This window comes from Neoarius graeffei, chromosome 14 (genome assembly GCF_027579695.1).
Source record: "Neoarius graeffei isolate fNeoGra1 chromosome 14, fNeoGra1.pri, whole genome shotgun sequence".
Lineage (NCBI taxonomy): Eukaryota > Metazoa > Chordata > Actinopteri > Siluriformes > Ariidae > Neoarius > Neoarius graeffei.
In genome coordinates, this window is record NC_083582.1 from 28,458,904 (window position 1) to 28,479,077 (window position 20,174).

The 20,174-nt window shown below is 39.9% G+C and overlaps 1 protein-coding gene across 2 annotated transcripts in view; it reads left to right on the plus strand.

The window, feature by feature from the left end:
• LOC132898099 (zinc transporter ZIP11-like) overlaps positions 1-18,235 on the plus strand; it is a 365,574-nt gene extending 347,339 nt beyond the window's left edge. For both annotated transcript variants that reach the window (XM_060939490.1, XM_060939491.1), the window contains exons 8-10: positions 7,235-7,333; positions 12,738-12,896; positions 17,842-18,235. In XM_060939490.1, the coding sequence (XP_060795473.1) occupies positions 7,235-7,333; positions 12,738-12,896; positions 17,842-17,920 (337 nt within the window). In that variant the 3' untranslated portion in view covers positions 17,921-18,235. The remainder of the gene's footprint in view (positions 1-7,234; positions 7,334-12,737; positions 12,897-17,841) is intronic.
• Positions 18,236-20,174: the final 1,939 nt, after the last annotated feature.

The window sequence follows — 20,174 nt, forward strand, 5'->3', positions numbered from 1 at the left end:
CATATTTATGCAGAAATATAGAAAATTCTAAAGGGTTCACAAACTTTCAAGCACCACTGTATATTGTAATTTTGGTAGAAAATTTGTAAAATGGAAAAAAGCTCAAAGAAATATCCGAGACAAGTCAAATCTGTAATTTCAAAAGGATAATTCACACTGGGGGTGGGGGGTGGGGATGAATATCAGCTTTATTTCCATTGAACCCCAAATGGCGGCCCGCAAAAGTCAGGTTCACACCGACCCATTGGCACTAATGCACCTGTCATAACATGTTAAATAAAGTGTGCAATATGTGACATAAAGTGTGTGCTGCTCTAATTTATTTTGACCTCATCCCACAGAATAACCTTGACCTCCAATTTATGTCGCAAAGCATGTGTCTCTATCAGATGTGCGCAATCCCTAAAGTCTTCAGCTAGCTATCTAAAGCTGCCTGTCATCTTCACCTATTATTACCATGAACAGATAATCATTAACTGTCCTAAACCAAGAACAGCATGGCCTGCACAAAAAAGTGCGAAGTCGACCAGGAAACCCGTCAGTTCATATCTGACTGGATTGATAAGTTTTGTTTTATTTTACCAGATGACGCCACTGCTAAACCAAGAGTGCTTAATATGCATACTGTCTGCAAAGCAGATAACATAAAGCAGCACTTTAACACGATGCATGCTGCCAGTTTTAATGCCAATTACCATACAAATTCACTGATTGGTGAGGGAACATCCATTTATTTTTGTCCAACTATTAATTGTAGTGTAGTCTAATAATAATTAAAATCATAATAGTACTAATAACTTCATGTACAGTGGTGCTTGAAAGTTTGTGAACTTTTAAGAATTTTCTATATTTCTGCATAAATATGACCTAAAACAACATCAGATTTTCACACAAGTCCTAAAAGTAGATAAAGAGAACCCAGTTAAACAAATGAGAAAAATATTGTACTTGGTTATTTATTTATTGAGGAAAATGATCCAATATTACATATCTGAGAGTGGCAAAAGTATGTGAACCTCTAGGATTAGCAGTTAATTTGAAGGTGAAATTAGAGTCAGGTGTTTTCAATCAGTGGGATGACAATCAGGTGTGAGTGGGCACCCTGTTTTATTTCAAGAACATGGATCTATCAAAGTCTGATCTTCACAACACATGTTTGTGGAAGTGTATCATGGCACGAACAAAGGAGATTTCTGAGGACCTCAGAAAAAGCGTTGTTGACGCTCATCAGGCTGGAAAAGGTTACAAAACCATCTCTAAAGAGTTTGGACTCCACCAATCCACAGTCAGACAGATTGTATACAAATTGAGAAAATTCAAGACCACTGTTACCTTCCCCAGGAGTGGTCGACCAACAAAGATCACTCAAAGAGCAAGGCGTGTAATAGTCAGCGAGGTCACCAAGGACCCCAGGGTAACTTCTAAGCAACTGAAGGTCTCTCTCACATTGGCTAATGTTAACGGTCATGAGTCCACCATCAGAAGAACACTGAACAACAATGATGTGCATGGCAGGGTTGCAAGGAGAAAGGCACTGCTCTCCAAAAAGAAGATTGCTGCTCGTCTGCAGTTTGCTAAAGATCACATGGACAAACCAGAAGGCTATTGGAAAAATGTTTTGTGGACACATGAGACCAAAATAGAACTTTTTGGTTTAATTGAGAAGCATTATGTTTGGAGAAAGGAAAACACTGCATTCCAGCAAAAGAACCTTATCCCATCTGTGAAACATGGTGGTGGTAGTATCATGGTTTGGGCCTGTTTTGCTGCATCTGGGCCAGGACGGCTTGCCATCATTGATGGAACAATGAATTCTGAATTATACCAGTGAATTCTAAAGCAAAATATCAGGAAATCTGTCCATGAACTGACTCTCAAGAGAAGGTGGGTCATGCAGCAAGACAACAACCCTAAGCACACAAGTCGTTCTACCAAAGAATGGTTAAAGAAGAATAAAGTTAATGTTTTGGAATGGCCAGGTCAAAGTCCTGACCTTAATCCAATTGAAATATATTGGAAGGACCTGAAGCGAGCAGTTCATGTGAGGAAACCCACCAACATCCCAGAGTTGAAGCTGTTCTGTACAGAGGAATGGGCTAAAATTCCTCCAAGCCGGTGTGCAGGACTGATCAACAGTCACTGGAAACGTTTAGTTGCAGTTATTGCTGCACAAGGGGATCACACCAGATACTGAAAGCAAAGGTTAACATACTTTTGCCACTCATAGATATGTAATATTGGATAATTTTCCTCAGTAAATAAATGACCAATTATAATATTTTTTGTCTCATTTGTTTAACTGGGTTCTCTTTATCTACTTTTAGGACTTGTGTGAAAATCTGATGATGTTTATGCAGAAATACAGAAAATTCTAAAGGGTTCACAAACTTTCAAGCACCACTGTATATTGCACTTTCCATACTTAAAATGCTACAGAGTTTCATTCAAAAAGAACAAATAGATGAAATGAGAGAACAGAAATGGTGGAAAATTCAGTACTACTGAAACAACAAACTATAGTTGGTAAAATTTAATACAACAACTAAATAATATAAAGATAAATTAAAGTAATACAAAAATCTGTTTGTCCATTTGTCTTCCTGTGTGTGTGTGTGTGTGTGTGTGTGTGTGTGTGTGTGTGTGTCAGGCTCGAGTGGGGAGCAATAGCTTCTTTTTTTAGGAGACACTGGTGCTTCTGTCTTGCCCTGTGAGAAACTGGCCGTTTGCTATATTTGGCATTGTTTTGCATGTTTGCACTTCTGAATGCAACGTCTTGAGTGTTGAAAAAGAAAACTCATTAAAACAGGAAAAACAAAAACCTCCTGAATTTAGTCTGCAGTTGTGACCCAGCGCATGTCGAAAGCATAATAATAAAGTCCACAGTGAACAGTGAAATGTGCTTTCCAACCATTCACACTGTAAAAAACACTCAGCTGAATGTTCGCAGACAGTCTGCTGGAAGTTGGATCCACCAGGAATGGAGAAATTAATGGGTGAACACACTAAAATGACCTCGAATGCTACAAATCTGCCTTAGTAGGATGATTTACGCCAGCACACATTTTTAAGGACTTGGAAAAATAAGCTTGTATTGAAACAGTATGAGGCTCTGCTATTCATTCCCCTTCCTGAATGAACCCAGAGTGAACTGAGGAATTCGGTGACCGAGTTCACTTCACCCCAGTGAATCACTTTCTTTCACTCCTCTATCACTTTCTTTCTATATACAGTACAGTGCCTTGAAAAAGTATTCATACCCCTTGAACTTTTTCACATTTTTCCACCTTACAACCACGAACATAAAAGTTTTTTTATTGAGATTTTATGTGATAGACCAACACAGAGTAGCACATAATTGTGAAGTGAAACGAAAATGATAAATGGTCTTCAAAATTTTAAACAAATACAAATCTGAAAAATGTGATGTGCATTAGTATTCAGCCTCCCTGTGTCAATACTTTGTAGAGCCACCTTTTGCTGCAATTACAGCTGCAAGTCTTTTGTGGTACGTTCCTACCAGCTTTGCACATCTACACACTGAAATTTTTGCCTATTCTTCTTTGCAAAATAGCTCAAGCTCAGCCAGATTGGATGGAGAGCGTCTGTGAGCAGCAATTTTCAAGTCTTGCCACAGATGCTCAATGGGATTTAGGTCTGGACTTTGACTGGGCCATTCTAACACATGAATATTCTTTGATCTAAACCACTCCATTGTAGCTCTGGCTGTATGTTTAGGGTCATTGTCTTGCTGGAAGGTGAATCTCCTTCCCAGTCTCAAGTCTTTTGCAGCCTCCAACAGGTTTTCTTCCAGGATTGCCCTGTATTTAGCTCCATCCATCTTCCCATCAACTCTGACCAGCTTCCCTGTCCCTGCTGAAGAAAAGCATCCCCATAGCATGATGCTGCCACCACCATGTTTCACAGTGGGGATGGTGTGTGCAGGGTGATGAGCAGTGTTAGTTTTCCGCCACACATACTGTAGCGCTTTGCATTTAGGCCAAAATTTCAACTTTGGTCTCATCTGACCAAAGCACCTTCTTCCACATGTTTGCTGTGTCCCCTGCATGGCTTCTGGCAAACTGCAAATGGGACTTCTTATGCCTGTCTTTCAACAATGGCTTTCTTCTTGCCACTCTTCCAAAAAGGCCAGATTTGTGGAGTGTACGACTTATAGTTGTCCTGTGCACAGATTCTTCCACCTGAGCTGTGGATTTCTGCAGCTCCTCCAGAGTGATCATGGGCCTGTTGGCTGCTTCTCTGACCAGTGCTCTCCTTGCTCGCTCTGTCAGTTTAGGTGGACGGCCATGTCTTGGTAGGTTTGCAGTTGTGCCATACTTTTTCCATTTTTGAATGATGGATTGAACAGTGTTTCTTGAGATGTTCAGAGCTTGGGATATTTTTTTATAACCTAACCCTGCTTTAAACTTCTCCAGAACTTTATCCCTGACCTGCCTGGTGAGTTCTTTGGTCTTCATGATGCTGTTTGTTCTTCAGTGTTCTCTAACAAACCACTGAGGCCTTCACAGAACAAGTGTATTTATGCTGAGGGTAAATTACACACAGTAGGACTCTATTAACTAATTAGATGACTTCTGAAGGCAATTGATTGCACTGGATTGTATTTAGAGGCATCAGAGTACAGGGGGCTGAATACTAATGCACACCACATTTTTCAGATTTTTATTTGTTTAAAATTTTGAAGACCATTTATCATTTTCGTTTCACTTCACAATTATGTGCTACTCTGTGTTGGTCTATCACATAAAATCTCAATAAAAAACTTATAAGTTCGTGGTTGTAAGATGGAAAAATGTGAAAAAGTTCAAGGGGTATGAATACTTTTTCAAGGCACTGTACACCAAGCAAAAAAATGAAGATGACTAAAAGATGAGAGCAGGAACAGAAAGCAGAGTTCATTCCTCTTCCTCCCTTTTCCTTTTTGGTCTTTCATCTGTTTTAATACTTCATTAGGATCTGTACAATATCCCTTTCCGCCTTACTTGCCATTTCTACATAGTGAGGTTTTTGTGTCCTCAGTCAGACCTGGATATGAAACCTCAAGATCTACCTTGATTATCTACTTCTGCTTAGAGCTTCTGCACTTGTGACTTTCTCACTGATGGCTTTCTTCTGTTGTGGGTCTTACCTACATACTGTGTACATACCTAAGAGCTGCTGCTGGAATCATAAAGACTGTCCTGTGCTCTTATCGAGAGCAATGTACAACATACCCAGAGCAGCCTGGGGAACAGTTGGGCATTAGGTGCCTTGCTTAAGGGCACTTCAGCCATTCCTGCTGGTCCAGGGAATCAAACTGGCAACCTTTTGGTCCCGAAGCTGCTTCTCTAACCAACAGGCTTCCCCTGGACATCCTAGGACTTTTATTCACAGTCTGCTCAAAATGAACATCATTTCAACACACTTGGTATTGTTTGTCTTTCCTTATCTATATCTCTATACTTTAACGATTTATAATCCCACTATTCGGTGTCACCTGGATGAATAAAACTTGGTTTGAATTTTATAATGACGCACCTTGCCAGAAAAGGTGGTTTTATTTGGGATTTGCTCTAGTACAAATTACGTCAATTAGTCATCCTGTTTTTTTTTCTTGCCCTAAAAGTGGAGTGACATATTTTTCTTTCAAAGTGCAATGCAGTTTTGTAGTACTCGAGTCTGACTCGTGCCCTAATTTTAAGGACTCATGACTCGACTTGGACTTGGACTCGTGCATTAACCTGTATGAAGACTTGGAAAAGGGAGACGAGGACTCTGATTGTTTTTTCTTGATTTTTTGGTAACATGCCATAATAATTTAGCATAAGATATTTATATCTACATTAATTTTGTACTAATTTCATGCAAGAGTGTCATACCTGCGTGCCTTGGCACATGTATCAGATAGACTCTCGGGTGCGCTCCAGACAGCACACGTGCCAAGCAGACTCTCGCACATGCGCCGTAAATGACTCCTACCTGCACAGGATTAAGGCACAAACAGCACACCAATATAAAAACTGTGAAAACACACTTACTTTGCGAAGTGTTGCATTGCTGACACATTACCAAGCCATATTTCCTTGTTTGGATTCCTGATCCCTGATTTCCTGTTTCTCGTCTTTGATTCTGCCGAGGCTACGATAACCTGTGTGTACCTCACTCGACCTATTGCCTGTTTCACCGTTTTACAATTTTGCCTGCCTGGATTGTTTACCTGTCTTCACTTGATTTAATAAACACACCTTCTTCACTTACATCCATCTCCCAACCATCTCTGACAGAATACTTCACAAAGAGAATGCACATTCACCTGTTCATACATCATGTTCAGGAACAAACTAATGGTAATGGGGCTAAAACAGCCACCGTCAAATGGTGCGGTTGGAGTGTTGGACTCGACTTGGATCAACAGTGGACTTGACTCGACTTGAAATTTTTTTAAATTACTTGGACTTGACTCAGACTTGAACACTGAGGACTTAAGACTGGACTCGGACTCAAGGTTTAGTGACTCGACTATAATACCGGTGCAATGTCATATTTGACATGCTTTTATTGAAAAAAAAATACTGAGAAAGGTAAAGTCTACTTTATCTTGTGACTTGTGGCAGATCTCTCAGTAAAATTTAATTCTTTGCTTTTATGCTGCATTTGACTAAATGTAGTAACTCTTAATTTTTGAACTCTGACTGGGGAGCAGAAAATCCCAGCTGCAGCTTTATTCTCACCAGTTAGTTTCTCTCTTGTCCAAACCTGGAACCCCAGCTGCACTCTGCACCCTCCTGACCCCCAACACCCTCTTGCTGCCTCTTCCCTCCTTCCCACAGATCCCATCTGCTGTTAGCCTTTCTGTGACTGGTTGTCATTGGCCTTTTTTTGTCTTGGGGGCAGGATCTTGATGGTGAGCCAGGAACGGCTTTGAGGGAAATCAAGAGTGTAAAAAGCAGTGAGGGGGGCTAAGTAGTCTTTCTTAAAACAAAGCAACTTTTCTTGGTCTTGTTCAAGTGCAGGCCAAACAAATAAACCTGGATATGAAGTTGAGTGAAGGCAAGACCACCATCATGCTCACACTGTGAGTTATGAGAACTTGCAGCCAGCTCAACATTTTCACTGTTGTTTTAAAACCGATTAAGACATGGGTCTAAGAATAACTCGTACATTTAAATGTGTTCCATTTAAACATTTATTTAATGTCTGAGTGCAGACTTTAACAGTAAAAATGTCTGTGTTTCAGAAACCTCGCTATAGGCATAGGTATCCAGAATTTCCCAGAAGGCCTTGCAGTGAGTCTGCCACTCCGAGGCTCTGGAGTGTCCACGTGGCGAGCCTTCTGGTGAGTGTGCAAATTCTTACGTTTGCACTCTGTCTTTTCCTGTCATTCATAAGTGTGTTAAAACGTTTTTTCAGTCTCTTTATTCGTCCAAAAAAATGGGTCTTTCTCTGAATTCATACAGTTTTGAGAAAGAAAACTTTGGATCTGAATTTTTTCTTGATTGGACTGTCAGAAGAAATTTCTTTTCTTTTTTTTTGAATACTTCATTTTCATTGTAGTTGCATATTCACTATATACAGTATTCACTATTATACAGTACACTGAAACCCCAGTTTCCTAGTCTTTTGGAATAATTAAGCCCTGTGTCACTTTCTATAAGAAAAAAAGACAGTAATTATTTTACAAATTGTGTATATACACTCACTGGGACTTTCTTAGGAACACCTGCACATTCATGCAGTTATCAGCCAAATATGTGGTGGCAGTGCAAGAATGTGGCCTGTGAGTGTGTATATATAATATATATAAGCACACTGGAGGCTTTAAATCTGATGTGCAAAACTTCAAGGCCAGAGGTCCGCACTAAGGCAACTGATTCGACTTAGGTTGATGGAATATATACATACATATATATATATATATATATATATATATATATATATATATATATATATATATATATATATATAATTCTCATTATCTCTAGCCGCTTTATCCTTCAACAGGGTCGCAGGCAAGCTGGAGCCTATCCCAGCTGACTACAGGCGAAAGGCGGGGTACACCCTGGACAAGTTGCCAGGTCATCACAGGGAGTGTGAATGGTTGTCTGTGTCTATATTTATTTATTTATTTAGTGTATATATAAAGTGTGTGTGTATGAAGATGAATTGAAGGAGAATTTTATTCAAATTTTATTTAGCACATACACAATCATACATATTACGACATGCAATGAAATGCTTAGTGCAATGCTTCGTAAGTAATACAGATAGATTTTTTAAAAAGGAATAAAAAGAAAGGAAGTAAAATAGAATGTAATAAATAGAATAAAAAATAAAACATCGAGTACTCTGCAGAATATACAGAATATCTATAATTATTCTGTCCACATTCATTGGATTTGAGCAATCGTGCTCTCTGGCTGCTCTACGACTTGGCTGTCAGCTCATATACTCATTCTCATTATCTCTAGCCGCTTTATCCTTCTACAGGGTCGCAGGCAAGCTGGAGCCTATCCCAGCTGACTACGGGCGAAAGGCGGGGTACACCCTGGACAAGTCACCAGGTCATCACAGGGCTGACACATAGACACAGACAGCCATTCACACTCACATTCACACCTATGGTCAATTTAGAGTCACCAGTTAACCTAACCTGCATGTCTTTGGACTGTGGGGGAAACCGGAGCACCCGGAGGAAACCCACGCGGACACGGGGAGAACATGCAAACTCCACACAGAAAGGCCCTCGCCAGCCCCGGGGCTCGAACCCAGGACCTTCTTGCTGTGAGGCGACAGCGCTAACCACTACACCACCGTGCCGCCAGCTCATATACTGTGAGCAGAAAAAAAAAATGGCAGAATGTTTAAACATTTAATAGTTCTGAATGTTTGAGCCCTGGCTTTTACCTATGAAGACTGTATTTGTTGTTAAAAAGGATAAACCAACATGAAGACCAGAGAGCTGTCTATGGGAGAAAAGCAAGGCATTTTGAAGCTAAGAAAAGAGGTACAATTGATCAGAGCCATTGCACAAGCATTGGGCAAAGTCAGTACAACAATTTAGAACGTCCTGAAAAGAAAGAAATCAGTGGTGTACTCACAACCAGACACTGAACAGGTTGGCCAAGGAAAACAGCAGTCATTGATGACAGAAACATTGTGAACGATGTGAAGAAAAATGCCAAAATAACAGTCAGTGACATCACCAACAACTTCCACAGGGTAGGAGTGAAGTTATCACAATCCACTGTTCAGAGAAGACTTACCGTAAATAGCAGAAATACAGAGGCTGTACTCAGGAGCGCAGATAGGATTTTTGAACTGGGGGGGACTGAGCTGTCAGCAAATGATTCCATTTTGTATATATGTGTGTGTGTGTATATATATATATATATATATATATATATATATATATATATATATATACACTACCGTTCAAAAGTTTGGGGTCACTTTGAAATGTCCTTATTTTTTGAAAGAAAAGCACTGTTCTTTTCAATGAAGATCACTTTAAACTAATCAGAAATACACTCTATACATTACTAATGTGGTAAATGACTATTCTAGCTGCAAATGTCTGGTTTTTGGTGCAATATCTCCATAGGTGTATAGAGGCCCATTTCCAGCAACTCTCACTCCAGTGTTCTAATGGTACAATGTGTTTGCTCATTGCCTCAGAAGGCTAATGGATGATTAGAAAACCCTTGTACAATCATGTTAGCACAGCTGAAAACAGTTTAGCTCTTTAGAGAAGCTATAAAACTGACCTTCCTTTGAGCAGATTGAGTTTCTGGAGCATCACATTTGTGGGGTCGATTAAATGCTCAAAATGGCCAGAAAAATGTCCTGACTATATTTTCTATTCATTTTACAACTTATGGTGGGAAATAAAAGTGTGATTTTTCATGGAAAACACAAAATTGTCTGGGTGACCCCAAACTTTTGAACGGTAGTGTGTATACATGTTATTTCACCTCCCTCACTGCCATCACCAGGAACTACCTGCAGGCCAGGACAATGATAACATTTTAACATAGCCTATGGAAATCCAAAGTTTACACATTATCATCACGCACAGAAATTGCAAAACTGCAAAACTAGTTTTAAAACCGCTAAGTTCCAACTGTTAAACATAGCGAGAGGCTGGGCTACGTGTGTGTGTGTAAAGTGTAAACCAGTGCATCCTGACTTTCTAACTATGCCTGTGTGTTGCGTGAGCGGCAGTCAGTCAACAACTCTTCGCAAAGTTTCCTTATGAAACAATATGCTCGCTGAAATTATGGCAGGGAACGCCAGATTAAACATTAAAACTGCCTTCTGAGCACTGTATCTACAGGCTGCCACCGAAAGAAGGAGGCTACCAGAAAGGCATCTCTACTCCGTACGATTTTACTTTCACTACGACATTACTTTGAACAGACTGTCAAAAAATTGCAAGGTGATATGATAAAGTAAGGCACAGTTTACTTAGTCATTTTTTTTTTTTTTTTGAAAAAACGATGCAATCGTTTTCTGCCTTTTGGCACCCTTCATCATGCCGTGTTGGGGTCCTGAACTAGGAGGCGCTGTCCCCAATATGCCTGTCAAACTTGTTGTGAGTAACCATAGCAACCAAGCTCGAGCTCACAACCTGTGCAGTCTGCGCAGTTGCAACTATGTGTGTACTGCTGTGCACCTCAATAAATCGAATGGTAATTAGTCTTTTGATTTTTCCGTGAGGTTTGCCTTTTGCGAAGAAAGACAGCATAGATGTTTTTTCCTCCCTATAAGTGGGGGGGACCGAACGAGGTGAATTTAAATCTGGGTGGGACGAATCCCCCCCGTCCCCCCCTCTATCTGCGCCCGTGGCTGTACTACATGATGCAAACCATTCATTCGCAATAAGAATCGGAGAGCCATATTATAATTCACAAAGAAATACAGAGATGAGCCACAAAAGGTCTGGAACCAAGATTACCTTCTACCAAAGTGATGGAAAGGACAAACTGTGGATAAAGAAATGATGTGCTCGTGATCCAAAACATGGTGGAGGTTGTGTCATGGCTTGGGCTTGAATGGCTGCTTCTAGAACAGGCTCACTAATCTTTACTGATGATGTAACTCATGATGGCAGCCAAATTAATTCAAAGTCTACAGAAACATTCTGTCTGCCAGTTTAGAGACAAACATATCCAATCTAATCTTCATCATGAAGAAAGACAATAACCCAAAAAACTAACATCTTCATCATGAAGAAAGACAATAACCCAAAAAACTAGCATCACAAAAGAAGAATGCGACAGTTTTGGTTATGTCAGTGGGTCCCTGGCTTGAAGCAGTTGTTGTAAGCAAGAGATATAACCAAATATTGACACTCTGTTCCAATACTTTCACTCACCCAAAAATCAGATGGCCTGCTACCCCAAAGGTGTCATGTTGTAAGTTGTTGACCAAATCTAGATGTAAATATTAGGCAATGAAAGCTGAAATTCTGATCTGTCATCTCATGTTCATCTTTTGATCCCAAACCCAAATGTCTTCAGTGTTGAGCAAAAACAAAAGAATTGCCCTTTTTTTTTTTTTTTTTGAGTTTTAGATTACAGACATTCGTCCTGACATTTTGCCATATGTTTCCATGGTACAGCCGAGAAGTCATCAAAACCATCTCTTCCCTGAGGCAGTAAAGCAGCCTAACACCATTCTACTCATTCCACTAGTCATGATGAGTGCACCATTGCGCTGATATTTCTATCAGTATTCATATGCAACATTGTGCTGATATTTTTTTTTTCCATTTGTAATTTACTTAATTTACCAAAACGAATCCAGGTCCTTAAAAGTCTTTTTATAAACATTTCCACTCTTACAGTATGAGCATCTACCTTGAGATCATCTGAGATCTGTTTCGATTGAGCCATGTTACTCTTGATCCAAAATATTTTGTAAAGAGTTGAAAACCGGGCGGCACGGTGGTGTAGTGGTTAGCACTGTCGCCTCACAGCAAGAAGGTTCTGGGTTCGAGCCCCGTGGCCGGCGAGGGCCTTTCTGTGCGGAGTTTGCATGTTCTCCCCGTGTCCGCGTGGGTTTCCTCCGGGTGCTCCGGTTTCCCCCACAGTCCAAAGACATGCAGGTTAGGTTAACTGGTGACTCTAAATTGACCGTAGATGTGAGTGTGAATGGTTGTCTGTGTCTATGTGTCAGCCCTGTGATGACCTGGCGACTTGTCCAGGGTGTACCCCGCCTCTTGCCCGTAGTCAGCTGGGATAGGCTCCAGCTTGCCTGCGACCCTGTAGAACAGGATAAAGCGGCTAGAGATAATGAGATGAATTAATGAGTTGAAAACCAAAATCATGTGTTTATGTGACAGGAATAGCCCTATTTTAGAGAGGTTTGTGGGAATTTATTATGCCACAGATTCCTTTATTTTTCTGTCAACGATCTTAATTGTTTAAACCAAAATGTAATGTAAATTGTGCACGTTGCTTGAATGAGACAGGTTTAAGATGCTGTCAATGCAGAAATCCACATTAATTCAAATAACCTTCACAGATGCAAAATGAGTTCATTCTTACAGATGATGAAGTTAATAATTTAATTATATATATATATATATATATATATATATATATATATATATATATATATATATATATATATATATAAATTATTTTTTTTTTTAACCAAGAATTAGAAACTCTTTTTGGGGGGGGGTGAAGGAAAAGTGTTTCTGAACTCTGTGCGCACACACGTGTGTGAATTCTCAGGTACGGGCAGCTCAGTGGAATGGTGGAGCCGGTGGCGGGGTTGCTAGGTGCCGTTGCCGTGGTGCTGGCTGAGCCGTTGCTACCCTATGCACTGGCCTTTGCTGCAGGGGCCATGGTTTATGTCGTCGTTGATGACATCATACCCGAAGCTCAAGTCAGGTGATTGTGCCATTATTGAATTAATTTTTACAGCTCCACAGTGTTGCTTTTAACTCAGTACTGGCTATATAAGGACACTTCATTGAAACAACAGTTGTGAACTTTGGGGGGGGGCATTGTCTCATAGTGAGTTACACTCCCATCTCATTATTGATTTCTTCATCTTAAAACATACTGTGTAACTATGATGGTTTATTTAGTAACTACAGTAAAACTAATAAGAGGCAGTAGTAGTCAGTAGAGTGAAGGATGTATACAGTATTTGGACCAAGAATTGCATAGTTGCCAACCCCCAGAGAATGAAAAGGGGTAGATCAGATTGTGTGACATAGTCATGCATTTCTGGGGGATCTAGGAGCATGCTTCCCTGGAAAATAAAAAAAAATAAAAATAAACAGTGTAAAATGGTGCATTCTTCTGCATTCTGAGTGCCATATTTGAAGGAAATTTATCAGGAAATCGGACCGACATACTTCACAAAATGCATGCTTCTGACCTAGTCTCAATGCTTTGATGCATGGATGATGTCACCTTGAACTTCTCATAGCGATTTTTTTTTCTTTGGAGTTTCACTGTTTACAGTCACCAGTGCATGTTTGGTTTTTACCAATACTGACCCAATTTGTTGTAACTTGTGACCTTATTGCTGATTGACTAGAACCATACTGAGAACCAATGGAATGGCATGATGGAGCGATACAGTTTAGGTTCAACATCATTGCGCCTTCCATTGGTTCTCAGCTTCACTGAATCTGACTATTTGACACTATGTATCCCCTGTGCCGAAACCAGCTGAAGCGAGGTCAGAAGAGCAAATCCAGCAGTGTTTACCGATTATTTTGTAATGCGCTAGTTTTTAGAACTGAAAGCGGTAGCCGGTATTCACCTGTCAAAAGTGATACTAGATTAGATTAGGTTAGATAGAACTTTATTATTAGACTACCACGTGAATTGGTCGAGTTGGCAAATATGCAATTGGTTCAGGGAATTTAAGAGTGCTTTCACAAGTATAAATGGTGTAAAATGGTAGCATGAGTTCGCGGAGTCTGAATCAGTGAGTTTTGAGTCACAGAATTTTTTTGTTGTTGTTGATTCTAGCTGCGAAAGCTGATCTGTGACATGCAAGCTGATCCATGCAGAGAGCTAGTTTATTTGTTACTTGGTTTGGTTTAGTGTCACACTGCACATTGTCCATTTAAACAAATGCAAAAGACAAAAAAAAAAAAGCCATTGCCTGAAGCGTGTATAGGGCTGAAAACCTACTTGTAGAAACTTTTTGTAAAACTTTAGCTCACTGCTCAGAAATATGGTGCGGGGAAAATACTACGTCTCTCATAACTCCCTCACTTCCTGCCTCGGACAGTATCCACCTCATCTTGTATTTTACTGTGCCACAATTGGGTAGCATACTACTGTGAATCATGACGCAAGCTTGCCTATAAATTGGGCAATTTGAGCGAATTTCGCTCTCTCTGACTGGCGCTCTCTGACCGGTTTCACCATTGGTACTAAAGAGATGCTGCTGCCTATGGGCAGAAACAAACAAAGGGACAAACATGCATTGTTGTACGAGCCACTGGCCACGGATAAAGTACCTCAATCGCGTTGTTTCACTTTCTTTGTGTTTGAAACCGGTTACCATTATTACTACACCATAATAACGCAAATTAGGAAGATTAGAGGCGAGCAGTTCCCTCCACATCTTCAGCCAACGAACGTTCGACCAAGGACCTTCTGGATCAACGAGATCCCGCCCGGGAAGGACTTCTGCAACATCGCAGAGCTGCATTAAACTGAACTGAAACTGTGATCCGCACTCTTCAGAAGAATACACAGAAACGTAGGATCATAGACGAACTCTTTCAGCCGCCACGCAAGAGTGGTCCCAAGTAAGGCTGGCATTTGGGCAACGTTAGCCTTAGTTTGATTGATTATGTGAAAAGTGGCATTTAAACCCAAGGTTGTTTCAAGTGTGTGCACAATAATCTCATAACTTTCGTTTGATCATATGTTATTGTTTTCTCATCTTTACTCTGGTAGATAGATTTTGCATGCCCTATCTCTGTTTATGTTCCTTTCTCTAACACTTTCTTACCACGCACCATTATACACACCTAAGCATTCAGACTTCAGTAACCTAAGGGCCGGTTAGCTCAGCTGGTTAGAGTGTGGTGCTGATGATGCCAAGATTGCGGGTTCAATCCCCTTATGGGCCAATGATCATTTATGTGCCTTTTGTTAAAATCCTTTGTTCTAATCAGTCTCACAGAGCACCTATGGTCCCCTCCCCCACCTTTTGCACACCCTTTTTGCGTGTTTCACTCATACACTTTTGTCACCTCTCTCACTTAGCGTACAACCCTTTGTTAACCATTAGCCTGCAAACACACACACATAATATTACTACCTCATATCACCATTTTGTGCCTTGATTGTTAAACTACTGCTACTGTTATTGAATGTATCTGATCAGTATTATCCTCACTTGATTTTCATTTTAATAAATTAAATATTTACAGTGGCGCTTGAAAGTTTGTGAACCCTTTAGAATTTTCTATATTTCTGCATAAATATGACCTAAAACATCATCAGATTTTCACACAAGTCCTAAAAGTAGATAAAGAGAACCCAGTTAAACAAATGAGACAAAAATATTATACTTGGTCATTTATTTATTGAGGAAAATGATCCAATTTTACATATCTGTGAGTGGCAAAAGTATGTGAACCTCTAGGATTAGCAGTTAATTTGAAGGTGAAATTCGAGTCAGGTGTTTTCAATCAATGGGATAACAATTAGGTGTGAGTGGGCATCCTTGTTTTATTTAAAGAACAGGGATCTATCAAAGTCTGATCTTCACAACACATGTTTGTGGAAGTGTATCATGGCATGAACAAAGGAGATTTCTGAGGACCTCAGAAAAAGCGTTGTTGATGCTCATCAGGCTGGAAAAGGTTACAAAACCATCTCTAAAGAGTTTGGACTCCACCAATCCACAATCAGACAGATTGTGTACGAATGGAGGAAATTCAAGACCATTGTTACCCTCCCCAGGAGTGGTCGACCAACAAAGATCACTCCAAGAGCAAGGCATGTAATAGTTGGCAAGGTCACAAAGGACCGCACGGTAACTTCTAAGCAACTGAAGGCCTCTCTCACATTGGCTAATGTTAATGTTCATGAGTCCACCATCAGGAGAACACTGAACAACAATGGTGTGCATGGCAGGGTTGCAAGGAGAAATCCAGTGCTCTCCAAAAAGAACATTGCTGCTCATCTGGTTTGCTAAAGATCACATGGACAAGCCAGAAGGCTATTGGAAAAATGTTTTGTGGATGGATGAGACCAAACTAGAACTTTTTGGTTTAAATGAGAAGCATTATGTTTGGAGAAAGGAAAACACTGCATTCCAGCATAAGAACCTTATCCCATCTGTAAAACATGGTGGTGGGAGTATCATGGTTTGGGCCTGTTTTGCTGCATCTGGGCCAGGGCGGCTTGCCATCATTGATGGAACAATGAATTCTGAATTATACCAGCAAATTCTAAAGGAAAATGTCAGGACTTCTGTCCATGAACTGAATCTCAAGAAAAGGTGGGTCATGCAGCAAGACAACGACCCTAAGGACACAAGTCGTTCTACCAAAAATGGTTAAAGAATAATAAAGGTAATGTTTTGGAATGGCCAAGTCAAAGTCCTGACCTTAATCCAATGGAAATGTTGTGGAAGGACCTGAAGCGAGCAGTTCATGTGAGGAAACCCACCAACATCCCAGAGTTGAAGCTGTTCTGTACGGAGGAACGGGCTAAAATTCCTCCAAGCCGGTGTGCAGGACTGATCAACAGTTACCAGAAATGTGTAGTTGCAATTATTGCTGTACAAGGAGGTCACACCAGATATTGAAAGCAAAGGTTCACATACTTTTGCCCCTCACAGATATGTAATATTGGATCATTTTCCTCAATAAATAAATGACCAAGTATAATATTTTTGTCTCATTTGTTTAACTGGGTTCTCTTTATCTACTTTTAGGACTTGTGTGAAAATCTGATGATGTTTTAGGTCATATTTATGCAGAAATGTAGAAAATTCTAAAGGGTTCACAAACTTTCAAGCACCACTGTGTAAGAAACTCTGTCTTGTCTGTTTTGCTGCAGTATTACTTGAAGCTATCCTCTGCCATCAAAGAATTCACACTGCATTCATTGATCTAGTGTATCACTAGAGTAATTCATTTATTAATTTAATAATTAACAACAATATTGATTCGTAAAATTAATGAATTGATATTGTATGAGACTGATTTAATAATGCAATTGCCCCTACATAATCAATTAGATAACTACATAAATATCCAGGATAAAACATTTTGTACATCACATTTTTCTTTCTTTTTGTTCATCTGAGTAAACATCCAGACCACATGGATCAGTTTGCACAGTCACAGATCAGTTTTAGCAGCTAGAATCTACAAAAGATATTCTGTGACTCAAAACACACAATGTTTGGTTCACTTTCTTGAAGCAGGTCAGATGTTGAATTACTTCATTACTGCAACTGAACTGCACTTGGAACCCGATCAAAAGCATTTCACTCAGATGCTCTCAAACCGGTTGTTTTTGTCCAAAGCTGAGTGTGTTTGCTCTGATCTAACCTGCTTAAAGTACGGCACCAAAGCGGAATCACATTAGACTTCGACTCAAATGGACTAAAACTGTGTATGTGAAAGCAGTTCTAAAAGAGGCTTGCTGCATCTTGAAGTTGTTGCATCATTCTTGTGAGGCTGAAGTGCCTCAAAAGAGTGACCACAATGACTGAAAATTTTGAGAGACAAAAGTGGAAAAAGTCAATAGGCCTGCTTTAGAGTGACTCACTGTTATGGCTGGTTAGATGTAGTCTGCCCACAAATCAAGCTATGTTGTGTTTTCTTTTTTTTTTTTCCAGTGGCAATGGGAAGCTGGCTTCCTGGACCTCCATACTTGGCTTCATTGTGATGATGTCACTGGATGTTGGCCTGGGATAAAGACTTTTTGTTCACCAAAAATGACAGAATGACTTTACTGGTCTTCTAAAAAAGGGCCCAAATGAACCGTCATATCAAAATCAGGGTTAACAATTTGAAGAATGCCTTGGAGTTTTTTTACTCCATATTTTATTGTTGTTTTTTTTTTGTTTTAATTATTGATAAATGCTTAATTCATGAATAACTAAATACTTGAATATCACTTGAATAAGAGGTTGTGTGAGGTTGTGGTTTGCTTATTGCAGCTTATCCATTGTTTCACAGCCACAGCATGAAGATAGTTTGTTCATTAAAACTCTAAATTGTCTTCCGTCATGGAGAGTAATGACTCCTTTGATTTGCACTGTTTTTGGTTTTTGGGTTTGTTTTTTTGTTTTTTTACATTTCTGTAAAACTTCTGCATCATCAGTGGCACTTCTGAATAGGTATTCCATTAAATTCCTACTTGTGAACTTGGAGTAGTCTTCTCAACTACAAGTACTTTCCCCATTACAGAGTGACATCAACTCAACATGGTGATGCACAAGTATTTGCTTTAGAACAATCAGTATATAGACTTATTAGCTTATGAAATCTAAAATATTAACTGCAGTCATAGGAAAAAGAAAGTACAACTGTAAAAAAAAAAAAAGTGTTGGAATGGCCAAGTTAAAGTCCAGACCTCAACCCTGTTGAGATACTGTGGTCATTGATTTTCATCATTGAAATGAAGAAATGTAAAGAAGAGTGGGCCAAAATTATTCCAAAATGATGTGAGACACTGATAAACTCCTACAGAAAATGTTTGTCAGGTTATTGTTCCTGAAGCTGGTTTTACATGGCTTATAGGGGTAACTTATGCTTTCCCACCTAGTTTCTGAATGTTGGTTTACTTTTTTGGGGGGGAATTACTACATATTGAAACCTGCTGTGTTTTTGTTGTGATCTGAGGTGAGTTGTTTGTTTATAGAAACTGATGATGACCAAACAATTATTATTTCGGACCTGATAAATAAAAAGCAGAATTAAAAAATTTAAATTCAAATTCATTTGTCACATACACAATCATACAGAGTACGACATGCAGTGAAATGCTTCCTCATTCTCTCCGTGTTGGCCTTAATGGAGTGAAGCGCTTCCCTGACCTCAACAGCGAGAAGAGTCCATGGTTGGGATGGCTGAGGTCCTTCATTATGTTCCTGGCTTTGGTCCGGCACTGGTTGGTGTAGATAGATTGCAGGTCAGGGAGCTCAGTGTGGATAATGTGCTCAGCTCAGGGTTCCTATGCAGTATGGAAAAATATGGAATTTGATTTTAGTCATTTCCAGGTCTGGATAAGTATGGAAAAACAAAAATAGAGTATGGAAAAATATTTCTGTTTCCAGACTATTGCCCCCTACTTTCTTTTCTAAAATATAAAATTAAGCCAAAATGTTCAAACCAGTATGAATTTGATGTCATTGAATTTAAGTGAATCTCCTAAGTGTCCAAGTGAAACAAGAAGACTTGAATTTAATGTGGCAACTTGAGCATAGAACACTCACTAGTGCTAAATTGAGCATGGACTGCTAATTACCAACTGACAGTTTAAGATTATTAACTCCGGTCAAGCAAACTGGGCTAGCATTGCAGCAAACAAACAAAAAATGTTATATCATAGGGGTTAAGAGGTCTGAAGAGAAAATCTCCCAGGAGATGCAGGCCAAAGAAGGGAAGGTGAAAAAAAAACATTTCTTTAATGAGAAGTGGAGAAACGCCAACAACGGAGAGTGCCGTGAATGGTTCATGTTTTTTTTTTTGTTTGTTTGTTTTTGTTTTTTAATCTGTACAAGTCATCAAAAGTAAATAGCTTCTCATCTCATCTCATTATCTCTAGCCGCTTTATCCTTCTACAGGGTCGCAGGCAAGCTGGAGCCTATCCCAGCTGACTACGGGCGAAAGGCGGGGTACACCCTGGACAAGTCGCCAGGTCATCACAGGGCTGACACATAGACACAGACAACCATTCACACTCACATTCACACCTACGGTCAATTTAGAGTCACCAGTTAACCTAACCTGCATGTCTTTGGACTGTGGGGGAAACCGGAGCACCCGGAGGAAACCCACGCAGACACGGGGAGAACATGCAAACTCCACACAGAAAGGCCCTCGCCGGCCCCGGGGCTCGAACCCAGGACCTTCTTGCTGTGAGGCGACAGCGCTAACCATGACACCACCGTGCCGCCCGTAAATAGCTTATTTACTTAAATAATCATGCTTGAATGTTGTAGCT